The sequence below is a fragment of the Oncorhynchus kisutch genome, unplaced genomic scaffold, assembly GCF_002021735.2.
Source record: "Oncorhynchus kisutch isolate 150728-3 unplaced genomic scaffold, Okis_V2 scaffold839, whole genome shotgun sequence".
Lineage (NCBI taxonomy): Eukaryota > Metazoa > Chordata > Actinopteri > Salmoniformes > Salmonidae > Oncorhynchus > Oncorhynchus kisutch.
Window position 1 is genome coordinate 95,683 of NW_022262784.1, and position 15,318 is coordinate 111,000.

The window sequence follows — 15,318 nt, forward strand, 5'->3', positions numbered from 1 at the left end:
TAGAAAGGCACGGTAGGATAGATATAGGTCTGTAGCAGTTTGGGTCAAGAGTGTCCCCCCCTTTGAAGAGGGGGATGACCGCAGCTGCTTTCCAATCTTTGGGAATCTCAGATGACACGAAAGAGAGGTTGAACAGGCTAGTAATAGGGGTGGCAACAATTTCGGCAGATAATTTTAGGAAGAAAGGGTCCAGATTGTCTAGCCCGGCTGATTTGTAGGGGTCCAGATTTTGCAGCTCTTTCAGAACATCAGCTGAATAGATTTGGGAGAAGGAGAAATGGGGAAGGCTTGGGCGAGTTGCTGTTGGGGGTGCAGTGCTGTTGTCCGGGGTAGGAGTAGCCAGGTGGAAAGCATGGCCAGCCGTACAAAAATGCTTATTGAAATTCTCAATTATGGTGGATTTATCAGTGGTGACAGTGTTTCCTATCTTCAGTGCAGTGGGCAGCTGGGAGGAGGTGTTCTTATTCTCCATGGACTTTACAGTGTCCCAGAACTTTTTTGAGTTAGTGTTGCAGGAAGCAAATTTCTGCTTGAAAAAGCTAGCCTTGGCTTTTCTAACTGCCTGTGTATAATGATTTCTAGCTTCCCTGAACAGCTGCATATCACGGGGGCTGTTCGATGCTAATGCAGAACGCCATAGGATGTTTTTGTGTTGGTTAAGGGCAGTCAGGTCTGGGGAGAACCAAGGGCTATATCTGTTCCTGGTTCTAAATTTCTTAAATGGGGCATGTTTATTTAAGATGGTTAGGAAGGCATTTTTAAAAAATATCCAGGCATCCTCTACTGACGGGATGAGATCAATATCCTTCCAGGATACCCCGGCCAGGTCGATTAGAAAGGCCTGCTCGCAGAAGTGTTTCAGGGAGCGTTTTACAGTGATGAGTGGAGGTCGTTTGACCGCTGACCCATTACGGATGCAGGCAATGAGGCAGTGATCGCTGAGATCTTGGTTGAAGACAGCAGAGGTGTATTTAGAGGGGAAGTTGGTTAGGATGATATCTATGAGGGTGCCCGTGTTTAAGGTTTTGGGGAGGTACCTGGTAGGTTCATTGATTATTTGTGTGAGATTGAGGGCATCAAGTTTAGATTGTAGGATGGCTGGGGTGTTAAGCATGTTCCAGTTTAGGTCGCCTAGCAGCACGAACTCTGAAGATAGATGGGGGGCAATCAGTTCACATATGGTGTCCAGAGCACAGCTGGGGGCAGAGGGTGGTCTATAGCAGGCGGCAACGGTGAGAGACTTGTTTTTAGAGAGGTGGATTTTTAAAAGTAGAAGTTCGAATTGTTTGGGTACAGACCTGGATAGTAGGACAGAACTCTGCAGGCTATCTTTGCAGTAGATTGCAACACCGCCCCCTTTGGCAGTTCTATCTTGTCTGAAAATGTTGTAGTTTGGAATTAAAATGTCTGAGTTTTTGGTGGTCTTCCTAAGCCAGGATTCAGACACAGCTAGAACATCCGGGTTGGCAGAGTGTGCTAAAGCAGTGAATAGAACAAACTTAGGGAGGAGGCTTCTAATGTTAACATGCATGAAACCAAGGCTATTACGGTTACAGAAGTCGTCAAAAGAGAGCGCCTGGGGAATAGGAGTGGAGCTAGGCACTGCAGGGCCTGGATTCACCTCTACATCGCCAGAGGAACATAGGAGGAGTAGAATAAGGGTACGGCTAAAAGCTATGAGAATTGGTCGTCTAGAACGTCTGGAACATAGAGTAAAAGGAGGTTTCTGGGGGCGATAAAATAGCATCAAGGTATAATGTACAGACAAATGTATGGTAGGATGTGAATACAGTGGAGGTAAACCTAGGTATTGAGTGATGAAGAGAGAGATATTGTCTCTAGAAACATCGTTGAAACCAGGAGATGTCATTGCATGTGTGGGTGGTGGAACTAATAGGTTGGATAAGGTATAGTGAGCAGGACTATAGGCTCTACAGTGAAATAAGCCAATAAACACTAACCAGAACAGAAATGGACAAGACATATTGACATTAAGGAGAGGCATGCTTAGTCGAGTGATCAAAAGGGTCCGGTGAGTGGAGAGGTTGGTTGGTGATTTAGACAGCTAGCCAGGGCATCGGTAGCAAGCTAGCATAGGATGGAGGTCTGTTGTTAGCCACCTCCTGCGCTCCGTCAGTAGATTAGTGGGGTTCCGTGTGGTAGAGGGGATCAATCCAAATCACACAACAACAACAAAAATAAAAACAATAGATATAGTTATAGAGGCCCAAGAAAAAAACATAATAATAATAATAAAAAATAAAAAAAATTGTCCGATTGTCTATTCAGATAGCAGCCGGTAAGACAGCTAACGGTTAGCAGGCCGCAGATGGGCGTTCAGGTAACGTCGCGACGGAGGAGCCAGCCGAATAACCCCTTCGGGTAGATAACGTCGGCAGTCCAGTTGTGAAGGCCCGGTGGGGCTCCGCGAAGGCAGCAAAACGGGTCCGGATAGGCGACTGCAGCCCAGGTGCGATTGATGGAACTCAGGAGTGATTGACGGAGCTTGCTAGCTCCGGAACAATTGATGTTTGCTCCGGAATCGACGAAGGCCGATAGTCACACGGATAGCAGCTAGCTAGCTGTGAGATCCGGGCATGAATGTCCAGAGAGCAGTCGAAATCCAGGGACATGGAGAGAAAAATTGGTCCGGTATGCTCCGCTCCGAGCCGCGCTGCGCCGTACAGAACTGGCGATAGACTTTCGAGCCAAAGGATAGCCGATGACCACAAACCGTGGTTAGCTGAACACCAACGACTTACCAGTAAAGGAGCCAACTAGCTTCTGAACTAGCTTCTGGATTAGCTTCTGGCTAGTTGCAGGCTAGCTTCTTGGAGTTTCTGGCTAGCTTCTTGGAGGATTACAGATCTGAGGTAAATAATACTTTTTTATAAATATACATTGGTGAGGCGGGTTGCAGGAGAGTGTTTTGAAGATGAGTTGATGGAAAATAAAAATAAAATGTATGTGAAAAAGTTGTAAATATATATATATATACAGGACACGACAAGACGAGGACAAAAGACGTCTGAACTGCTATGCCACCTTGGGAGAAAATGGGACTAGAGTAGTGTTCAATAGTACTGTGAACCATACAGCTGGGACTAGAGTAGTGTTAAATAGTACTGTCAACCATACAGCTGGGACTAAAGTAGTGTTCAATAGACTGTGAACCACACAGCTGGCACTAGAGTAATGTTCAATAGACTGTGAACCACACAGCTGGGACTAGAGTAGTGTTCAAGAGTACTGTGAACCACACAGCTGGGACTAGAGTAGTGTTCAATAGACTGTCAACCATACAGCTGGGACTAGAGTAGTGTTCAATAGACTGTGAACCACACAGCTGGGACTAGAGTAGTGTTCAATAGACTGTGAACCATACAGCTGGGACTAGAGTAGTGTTCAATAGTACTGTGAACCATACAGCTGGGACTAGAGTAGTGTCCAATAGAACTGTGAACCATACAGCTGGGACTAGAGTAGTGTTCAATAGACTGAACCACACAGCTGGGACTAGAGTAGTGTTCAATAGTACTGTGAACCATACAGCTGGGACTAGAGAAGTGTTCAATAGTACTGTGAACCATACAGCTGGGACTAGAGTAGTGTTCAATAGACTGTCAACCACACAGCTGGGACTAGAGTAGTGTTCAATAGTACTGTGAACCATACAGCTGGGACTAGAGTAGTGTTTTCAGTAGACTGAACCACACAGCTGGGATTAGAGTAGTGTTCAATAGACTGTGAACCATACAGCTGGGACTAGAGTAGTGTTCAATAGTACTGTGAACCATACAGCTGGGACTAGAGTAGTGTTCAATAGACTGAACCATACAGCTGGGACTAGAGTAGTGTTCAATAGACTGTGAACCACACAGCTGGGACTAGAGTAGTGTTCAATAGACTGTGAACCACACAGCTGGGACTAGAGTAGTGTTCAAGAGTACTGTGAACCACACAGCTGAGACTAGAGTAGTGTTCAATAGTACTGTGAACCATACAGCTGGGACTAGAGTAGTGTTCAATAGACTATGAACCACACAGCTGGGACTAGAGTAGTGTTCAATAGTACTGTGAACCATACAGCTGGGACTAGAGTAGTGTTCAATAGACTGTGAATCATACAGCTGGGACTAGAGTAGTGTTCAATAGTACTGTGAACCATACAGCTGGGACTAGAGTAGTGTTCAATAGACTGTCAACCACACAGCTGGGACTAGAGTAGTGTTCAATAGTACTGTGAACCATACAGCTGGGACTAGAGTAGTGTTCAATAGTACTGTGAACCATACAGCTGGGACTAGAGTAGTGTTCAATAGACTGTCAACCATACAGCTGGGACTAGAGTAGCGTTCAATAGTACTGTGAACCATACAGCTGGGACTAGAGTAGTGTTCAATAGACTGTGAATCATACAGCTGGGACTAGAGTAGCGTTCAATAGTACTGTGAACCATACAGCTGGGACTAGAGTAGTGTTCAATAGACTGTGAATCATACAGCTGGGACTAGAGTAGCGTTCAATAGTACTGTCAACCATACAGCTGGGACTAGAGTAGTGTTCAATAGTACTGTGAACCATTTATTTCTTTCCTTCTCTGTTGGGTCTAACCCTGGTGTGTTAGCAGTAGCCTGTTGGGTCTAACCCTGGTGTGTTAACAGTAGCCTGTTGGGTCTAACCCTGGTGTGTTAACAGTAGCCTGTTGGGTCTAACCCTGGTGTGTGTTAGTAGTAGCCTGTTGGGTCTAACCCTGGTGTGTGTTAGCAGTATTCTGTTGGGTCTAACCCTGGTGTGTGTTAGCAGTAGCCTCTTGGGTCTAACCCTGGTGTGTGTTAGCAGTAGCCTGTTGGTTCTAACCCTGGTGTGTGTATTAGCAGTAGCCTGTTGGGTCTAACCCGGGTGTGTGTTAACAGTAGCCTGTTGGGTCTAACCCGGGTGTGTGTTAACAGTAGCCTGTTGGGTCTAACCCTGGTGTGTGTTAGCAGGAGCCTGTTGGGTCTAACCCTGGTGTGTGTGTTTTAGCAGTAGCCTGTTGGGTCTAACCCTGGTGTGTGTTAGCAGTAGCCTGTTGGGTCTAACCCTGGTGTGTGTTAACAGTAGCCTGTTGGGTCTAACCCTGGTTTGTGTTAGTAGTAGCCTGTTGGGTCTAACCCTGGTGTGTGTTAGCAGTAGCCTGTTGGGTCTAACCCTGGTGTGTGTTAGCAGTAGCCTGTTGGGTCTAGCCCTGGTGTGTGTTAGCAGTAGCCTCTTGGTCTAACCCTGGTGTGTGTTATCAGTAGCCTGTTGCTTCTAACCCTGGTGTGTGTATTAGCAGTAGCCTGTTGGGTCTAACCGTGGTGTGTGTGTTAGCAGTAGCCTGTTGGGCAGTGGGTTTGGACCAGATGAAGGCCTCTCCAGACTCTCCATGCACACCACCAGCAGACACAGCTCTGGGGGGCTCTACGGACAAGGTACACACTATCTCTCTCTCCTCCTCCTCCTCATCTTCCTCCGCCTACTCTTCCTCACCTTCCTCATCCTCCTCCTCCTCATCTTCCTCCTTCGCTTCCTCCTCCTCGTCTTCCTCTGCCTACTACTCCTCACATTCCTCCTCCTCATCTTCCTCCCCTCTCTCCCTTCTCATCTTCCTCGTCCTCATCTTCCTCCTCCTACTATTCCTCACGTTCCTCCTCCTCATCTTCCTCCTCTCCCTCCTCATCTTCCTCATCTCCATCTTCCTCCTCACTTGTTTGGTTACTACATGATTCCATGTGTGTTATTTCATAGTTTTGATGTCTTCACTATTATTCTACAGTGTAGAAAATAGTAAAAATAAAGAAAACCCCTTGAATGAGTAGGTGTCCAACCTTTTGACTGGTACTGTATACACTCCTTTGTTTTCATTGTCAAGTCTGACTACATATCAACTCTCACTCTGTCTCTGTCTCTCTGTCTCTGTCTCTCGCTCTCTGTCTCTGTCTCTCGCTCTCTCTCACTCTGTCTCTCTCTCTCAATTCAATTCAACTCAAGGAGCTTTATTGGCATGGGAAACATATTTTGCCAAAGAAAGTGAAGTAGATTATAAACAAACATGAAATAAATAATACAAATTAACAGTAAACATTACACTCACAGAAGTTTCAAAACAATAAAGTCTCTCTCTCCCTCTCCCTCTCTCTCTCTCTCTCTCTCTCTCTCTCTCCCTCTCTCTCTCTCTCTCTCTCTCTCTCTCTCTCTCTCTCTCTCTCTGTCTCTCTCTGTCTCTCTCTCTGTCTCTCTCTCTCTCTCTCTCTCTCTCTCTCTCTCTCTCTCTCTGTCTCTCTCTCTGTCTCTCTCTCTCTCTCTCTCTCTCTCTCTCTCTCTCTCTCTCTCTCTCTGTCTCTCTGTCTCTCTCTCTCTCCATCTCTCTCTCCGTCTCTCTCTCTCTCTCTCTCTCTCTCTCTCTCTCTCTCTCTCTCTCTCTCTCTCTCTCTCTCTCTCTCTCTCTCTCTCTCTCTCCGTCTCTCTCTCTGTCTCTCTCTCTCTCTCTCTCCCTCTCTCTCTCTGTCTCTCTCTCCCTCTCTCTCTCTCTCTCCCTCTCTCTCTCTCTCTCTCTCTCTCTCTCTCTCTCTCTCTCTCTCTCTCTCTCTCTCTCTCTCTCTCTCCCTCTCTCTCTCTCTCTCTCTCTCTCCCTCTCTCTCCCTCTCTCTCTCTCTCTCTCTCTCTCTCCCTCTCTCTCTCTCTCTCTCCCTCTCTCTCTCCCTCTCTCTCTCTCTGCCGTTCTCTTGTTTTCCTCTTGATCACATAAACACTTGTTTTTTCTCTCTTGTATACACCCTCTCTCCAGACTCAGAGCCCCAGAGAGGGATGGACCGTTACCTTGATAGCCTGTTCGACCATGTTCTCTCAGACGGCACTGGAGTAAGTAGTATGCAAACACACACACACACAGATCAGAGATGACTTGATGCAGTGATTTCATGTTCAGGTCAGAGATGGCTTGATGCAGTGAATTAGTCTACAGGTCAGAGATGGCCTGTGGTCTTCCTCTTTGGCACTGTCTATAGGCCTGTGGTCTTCCTCGTTGGCACTGTCTAGAGACCTGTGGTCTTCCTCTTTGGCACTGTCTATAGGCCTGAGGTCTTCCTCGTTGGCACTGTCTAGAGACCTATGGTCTTCCTCGTTGGCGCTGTCTAGAGACCTGTGGTCTTCCACGTTGGCACTGTCTAGAGGCCTGTAGTCTTTCTGTTTGGCACCTTTCTTCCAAAAAGGGTTCTTAGGTTGTTAAAGGTTCCAGGTAGACCAGAACACTGTGTCTGGGTCAGCAGCCTCATCACACATTATCTACAGGACCAGAACACTGGATCACCAGCCCCATCACACATTATCTACAGGACCAGAACACTGATCACCAGCCCCATCACACATTAGCCATCTGATCACACACACACACACACACACACACACACACACACACACACACACACACACACACACACACACACACACACACACACACACACACACACACTGCAGCATTATCCATCTGATGGTACGTCCAGGACAGGAATTAGCATGTAAAAGATCTGTTGTACATCTCTCTCCCCCTGTTACCGTAACTGTCACGGTGACCAGTTCGCCACGGTGATATCCCGCCCCCGGCAACCGGAGATGGCCTTACGAGGAACTGACACTCATCAGATGGACCTAATTCATTAATGAGACTATGTCCTACATCACACAGACACACACACACACACACACCACTGACACACACACACACACACACACACACACACACACACACACACACACACACCACTGACAAACGCACACACACCACTGACACACACACAGAAACACACACCACGGACGCACACAGACAGAGCATAGACACACACACCACGGACACAAACACACACAAACAGGCGCACACAGTCACACCACTTACACACACACACACACTCACCACGGACACACACACTGACATATGGCCCAGTGGCTTAGATACATGAGAAGAGTGATGGTGATTCCACAGTCAAACACTGACCTGATTACTGATGTATGTTAAACACACACACACGCACACACACGCACGCACACGCGCGCGCACACACGGGTTAGCTATCATGGGTTACAATCTTAGTCTCTGTAACTTTCTCTCCCTTCTCCCTCTCTCTCAGGACCAGGAGCATCCATCTGGTCTCTCCAACAGGATGCAGGGGGGTGGGGGTGTCGGGGGGGATAGATGGGACCCCCAGCCGGGCTCCAGCACCTCTTACTCCACCCAGCCACCCCCCGGAGGTCAGTCAATCTCACATACACCTCTGGAGTTTTTGCTTTTTGACTTTTATCATAGCCGTTAGCCTTTAGCCTATTATTTAGCAGTTATCTGTTCGTTGTAACCTAGCAGGTAGTTGTAATCTAGCAGTTAGCTGTAACCTAGCAGTTAGCCTTTAGCCTATTACTTAGCAGTTAGCTGTAACATAGCAGGTAGTTGTAATCTAGCAGTTAGCTGTAACCTAGCAGTTAGCCTTTAGCCTATTACTTAGCAGTTAGCTGTAACATAGCAGGTAGTTGTAATCTAGCAGTTAGCTGTAACCTTGCGGTTTGTTGTAACCTAGCGGTTAGCTGTAACCTAGCAGTTAACCTTTAGACTATTGTTTAGCAGTTAGCTGTAATTTAGCAGGTAGTTGTAATCTAGCAATTAGCTGTAACCTAGCAGATAGTTGTAATCTAGCAATTAGCTGCAACCTAGCAGTTAGCTGTAATCTAGGCGTTAGCTGTAACCTAGCAGGTAGTTGTAATCTAGCAGTTAGCTGTAATCTAGCAGGTAGTTGTAACCTAGCAGGTAGTTGTAACCTAGCAGTTAGCTGTAACCTAGCAGGTAGTTGTAACCTAGCAGGTAGTTGTAACCTAGCAGGTAGTTGTAACATAGCAGGTAGTTGTAACCTAGCAGGTAGTTGTAACCTAGCAGTTAGCTGTATCCTAGCAGTTAGTTGTAACCTAGCAGTTAGTTGTAACCTAGCAGGTAGTTGTAACCTAGCAGTTAGTTGTAACCTAGCAGTTAGTTGTAACCTAGCAGGTAGCTGTAACCTAGCAGTTAGCTGTAACCTAGCAGTTAGCTGTAACCTAGCAGTTAGCTGTAACCTAGCAGGTTGTAACCTAGTTGTATCCTAGCAGGTAGTTGTAACCTAGCAGTTAGCTTTAACCTAACAGTTAATGGTTAGCCTAGCATTTAGCTATTAACTTATCATATTGTAGCCTTTGGCTAAGTGTTTATGTTTTAGCACTAGCATTTAGCTATTAACTTATCATATTGTAGCCTTTGGCTAAGTGTTTATGTTTTAGCACTAGCATTTAGCCAGCGGTGGAAAAAAGTTCCCAAATGTCCTACTTGATTAAAAGTAAAGATTCTTTAATGGAAAATGACTAAATTAAAAGTCACCCAGTAAAATACTACTTGAGTAAAAGTCTAAAATTGTTTCGTTTTAAATATACTTAAGTATCCAAAGTAAAAGTATAAATAATTTCACATTCCGTATATGAAGCAAACTAGGTACACGGTTAGCCAGGGGCACACTCTAACACTCAGACATCATTTACAAAGGGAAAACCTAATTTATAAAGGGGAAACCCAGCCACGTCGCAGACACCGACATCTTCCTCCAGAAACACCTTCTTCACCCGCTTCGAGGCAAACACAGTGCAGCCAACGCGGGCCACCGACGTTCATGAGGACAGTGAGCTCTAGTTGTCCGTAGCCGACGTGAGTAAGACATTTAACCCTCGCAAGGCTGCCGGCCCAGATAGCAGTCCTAGCCGCGTCCTCAAAGAATGTGCAGATCAGCTGGCTGGAGTGTTCACAGACATATTCAATCTCTCCCTGTCCCAGTCTGTTGTCCCCACTTGCTTAAAGATGTCCATCATTGTTCCTGTACCCAAGAAAGCAAAGGTAACTGAACTAAATGACTGTCGCCCCCGTAGCACTCACTTCTGACATCAGGAAGAGTTTTCAGAGACTAGTTAAGGATCATATCACTTCCACCTTACCTGACATCCTAGCCCCACTTCAGTTTGCTTACCCCGCCAACGGATGACGCAATCGCCATCACTCTGCACACTGCCCTATCCCATCTGGACCATAGGAATACCTATGTAAGAATGATGTTCATCGACTATAGCTTAGCATTCAACACCATAGTACCCTTCAAGCTCATCACTAAGCTCATGGGTCCTGGGACTGAACCTCATCCTATGCAACTGGGTCCTGCACCGTCCGCAACCATAGGGTTCTCCAGAGGGTGCCCAACGCATCACTGGGGGCACACTGCCTGCCCTCCAGGACATCTACAGCACCTGTCACAGGAAGGCCAAGAAGATCATCAAGGACCACAACCACCCGAGCCACTGCCTGTTCACCCCGTTGCCATCCAGAAGTTGAGGCCAGTACAGGTGCATCAAAGCAGGGACCGAGAGACTGCAAACCAGCTTCTATCTCAAGGCCATCAGACTGTTAAACAGCCATCAGTAACACAGTGAGGCTGCTGCCTACATACAGACTCAAATCATTGTCTCTTTAACAAACGTATCACTAGTCACTTTAATAATGTTTACATATCCTGCATTGCTCAACTCATATATATCTACTGTATTTTATAGCATCTATTGCATCTTAACTGCTCAGTCAATGCTCATCCATATATATCTACTGTATTTTATAGCATCTATTGCATCTTAACTGCTCAGTCAATGCTCATCCATATATATCTACTGTATTTTATAGCATCTATTGCATCTTAACTGCTCAGTCAATGCTCATCCATATATCTATATATAAATCTCATTCCATTCCTTCACTTAGATTTGTGTGTATTAGGTAGTTGTTGGGGGATTGTTAGATATTACTTAGGCTCCTAGATCATTTGGGTGGAGTCCATCATCCCTGTGTAGCATACAGTGAAATGTGAAGAGAGGATCCAGGCTCCTAGATCATTTGGGTGGAGTCCATCATCCCTGTATAGCATACAGTGGTTCTTCCTTTGAAAGTTCTGTCATACTACAGCGCACCTTGCGGGATGCCGCAGAATTCTATGGCATGTTGTTTTTAATTGACAGACATTGTTGCCATTAATGCTAGTTAGTGCTAGTTTGACCACCAGAGGGCATCTTTGAGAAGCATTTGACTATTTTTAATAGTGGCTGTACTAGAGAATGTAAAACCTATTTTTTTGTAAGAATAGTATAGTATAGTATATGGGATTGATTTTAAGAAATGTTTCTTAATTAATTTAATTTAATTTGTTATTTTTTTAAAATAATTTTTATGGAGTTTCTATTCCAAGAAAAACTAGAAAAATTTAGAAAAGGGAAATATGCCACTGTACAACGTGACCGGGCGGGAGTAGGCTACTAAAAGCAAAATAATCCTAACATTTCCACACCCTATTTGTAGTCTAACCAATACCCAAATGGAGATTCAGTGAAAATAAAAAAATCTCATTGATTGATCAAGACCAGTCTCCATGCTTGTCTCAGAGCAGCGCAAAACGGTGTTGAAAAAGTTGACCACATGTCATTCAGTGATATTTATTCCCATAGTAATTCGTTATGGATCCATAATGAAAAAACATCTGCGTTACAATTATAATGTAGGTTAATAATAAATTCATGTATTTGTAGGGGTTGATGCATCTTTGAGAAGCACCTCCTCCCAGCTGCCCACTGCACTGAGGCTAGGTAACACGGTCACCACTGATAAATCCATGATTATCGAAAACTTCAATAAGCATTTCTCAACGGCTGGCCATGCCTTCCGCCTGGCTACTTCAACCTCGGCCAACAGCTCCGCCCCCCCCGCAGCTCCTCGCCCAAGCCTCTCCAGGTTCTCCTTTACCCAAATCCAGATAGCAGATGTTCTGAAAGAGCTGCAAAACCTGGACCCGTACAAATCAGCTGGGCTTGACAATCTGGACCCTCTATTTCTGAAACTATCTGCCACCATTGTCGCAACCCCTATTACCAGCCTGTTCAACCTCTCTTTCATCTCGTCTGAGATCCCCAAGGATTGGAAAGCTGCCGCAGTCATCCCCCTCTTCAAAGGGGGAGACACCCTGGACCCAAACTGTTACAGACCTATATCCATCCTGCCCTGCCTATCTAAGGTCTTCGAAAGCCAAGTCAACAAACAGGTCACTGACCATCTCGAATCCCACCGTACCTTCTCCGCTGTGCAATCTGGTTTCCGAGCCGGTCATGGGTGCACCTCAGCCACACTCAAGGTACTAAACGACATCATAACCGCCATCGATAAAAGACAGTACTGTGCAGCCGTCTTCATCGACCTTGCCAAGGCTTTCGACTCTGTCAATCACCATATTCTTATCGGCAGACTCAGTAGCCTCGGTTTTTCGGATGACTGCCTTGCCTGGTTCACCAATTACTTTGCAGACAGAGTTCAGTGTGTCAAATCGGAGGGCATGCTGTCCGGTCCTCTGGCAGTCTCTATGGGGGTGCCACAGGGTTCAATTCTCGGGCCGACTCTTTTCTCTGTGTATATCAATGATGTTGCTCTTGCTGCGGGCGATTCCCTGATCCACCTCTACGCAGACGACACCATTCTATATACTTTCGGCCCGTCTCTGGACACTGTGCTATCTAACCTCCAAACAAGCTTCAATGCCATACAACACTCCTTCCGTGGCCTCCAACTGCTCTTAAACGCTAGTAAGACCAAATGCATGCTTTTCAACCGGTCGCTGCCTGCACCTGCATGCCCGACTAGCATCACCACCCTGGATGGTTCCGACCTAGAATATGTGGACGTCTATAAGTACCTAGGTGTCTGGCTAGACCGCAAACTCTCCTTCCAGACTCATATCAAACATCTCCAATCGAAAATCAAATCAAGAGTCGGCTTTCTATTCCGCAACAAAGCCTCCTTCACTCAAGCCGCCAAGCTTACCCTAGTAAAACTGACTATCCTACCGATCCTCGACTTCGGCGATGTCATCTACAAAATGGCTTCCAACACTCTACTCAGCAAACTGGATGCAGTCTATCACAGTGCCATCCGTTTTGTCACTAAAGCACCTTATACTACCCACCACTGCGACTTGTATGCTCTAGTCGGCTGGCCCTCGCTACATATTCGTCGCCAGACCCACTGGCTCCAGGTCATCTACAAGTCTATGCTAGGTAAAGCTCCGCCTTATCTCAGCTCACTGGTCACGATGGCAACACCCATCCGTAGCACGCGCTCCAGCAGGTGTATCTCACTGATCATCCCTAAAGCCAACACCTCATTTGGCCGCCTTTCGTTCCAGTACTCTGCTGCCTGTGACTGGAACGAATTGCAAAAATCGCTGAAGTTGGAGACTTTTATCTCCCTCACCAACTTCAAACATCAGCTATCTGAGCAGCTAACCGATCGCTGCAGCTGTACATAGTCTATTGGTAAATAGCCCACCCTTTTCACCTACCTCATCCCCGTACTGTTTCTATTTATTTACTTTTCTGCTCTTCTGCACACCAATATCTCTACCTGTACATGACCATCTGATCTTTTATCACTCCAGTGTTAATCTGCAAAATTGTAATTATTTGCCTACCTCCTCATGCCTTTTGCACACATTGTATATAGACCCCCCCTTCGTTTTCTACTGTGTTATTGACTTGTTAATTGTTTACTCCATGTGTAACTCTTTGTTGTATGCTCACACTGCTATGCTTTATCTTGGCCAGGTCGCAGTTGCAAATGAGAACTTGTTCTCAACTAGCCTACCTGGTTAAATAAAGGTGAAATAAAAAAATAAAATAAAATAAAAATTTCTGGGAGTGGGCAAATCTGGTTTATGCATTTGGTGGACTCGGTAAAATGGACGGTACTGATGGTTGAAGATGATGAGTGATCTGCAAAGGCAATCAACACCACATCACAACATCACCATCAACAGCTCTAATCACAGCACAACATCAACATCGCTCTAATCACAGCACAACATCAACATCGCTCTAATCACAGTCAGAAGACAGTTGAAGAAACTGGAGTGGACTTATGGAAAGGCTCGTTTAGATATTTTATATACATTATATACATTATAGACTATTATTTGTAAAACATTTTCCAGAACATTAACCATGTGTGTTCTCTTGTTTTGTATTCCCATGCTGGTCTCAGAGCCAAACGGTGCTGAAATCGTTTTGTATTTCCCATGCTGGTCTCAGAGCCAAACGGTGCTGAAATCGTCAACCACTTGTCATTCAGTGATATTTATTCCCATTGTAATTAGTTATGGATCTCTAACGAAATAAACATGCATTACAATGATAATGCAGGGTTAATAATAATTTAATATATTTGTATAATAACAGGATGCAGAATTCACAGCCTGCTACGCTTGTTTTCTCGACCTGTTTTTAGAGGGAGGGAAACCAAAGGCCCGCCGCCCGGCCGGCCAAACCCTCCCATAACCCGGATGACTCTGGGCCAATTATACCTTGCCTCATTGGTCTTCCGGTCGCGGCCGGCACAGGTATCGAACCAGCATCTGTAGCAATGCAGTGTCTTAGACCGCTGCGCCACTCAGGAGGCCCCACAAACACAAAGTTTTTAAATACTAAAAAAATACTTAAACAGGACTCTTAAAGAATATTATTTAAATGTTAATAAATGTAAAGGAGAACTTGTAGCGAGAAGGATCGGAGGACCAATGCGCAGCGTGGTAAGTGTCCATAATGTTTTTTAATGAAGACAATAGAACACTCGAACAAACGTTGACGTGAATATACAAAACCGAAAACAGTACCGTGTGGACCAAACACGCACGAAAAACAAACACCCACAAAACTCGTATGGAAAAAAGGCTACCTAAGTATGATTCTCAATCAGAGACAACTAACGACACCTGCCTCTGATTGAGAACCATACTAGGCCGAACACAAAAACCAACATAGAAAAACAAACATAGACTGCCCACCCCGCCCTGACCATACTAAAACACTAAATAACAGAACTATGGTCAGAACGTGACAGGTCCACATCGTGTCTATTGTCCTGTTAATAACTAATAATATAATCATTATGTAAAGCAGCCCGTGAAAGAAGCTCAATCGGCCCCAAGTAATACATTTTGGCCAGATAACATCATCAAGAGATATGCTGGACCCAGTCAGAGAGGTGTTTTTGGGTCCACATCGTGTCTATTGTCCTGCTAATAACTAATAATATAATCATTATGTAAAGCAGCCCGTGAAAGAAGCTCAATCGGCCCCAAGTAATACATTTTGGCCAGATAACATCATCAAGAGATATGCTGGACCCAGTCAGAGAGGTGTTTTTGGGTCCACATCGTGTCT

The 15,318-nt window shown here is 45.4% G+C and overlaps 1 protein-coding gene across 1 annotated transcript in view; it reads left to right on the forward strand.

The window, feature by feature from the left end:
- The window catches only part of LOC109885779 (unconventional myosin-XV-like), a gene marked incomplete at its 3' end in the record, with an annotated part of 48,499 nt that overhangs the window by 9,928 nt on the left and 23,253 nt on the right, over window positions 1-15,318 (forward strand). Inside the window, exons 4-6 of the mRNA XM_031816621.1 lie at window positions 5,356-5,453; window positions 6,809-6,882; window positions 8,145-8,265. Of these exons, the coding sequence (XP_031672481.1) occupies window positions 5,356-5,453; window positions 6,809-6,882; window positions 8,145-8,265 (293 nt within the window). The remainder of the gene's footprint in view (window positions 1-5,355; window positions 5,454-6,808; window positions 6,883-8,144; window positions 8,266-15,318) is intronic.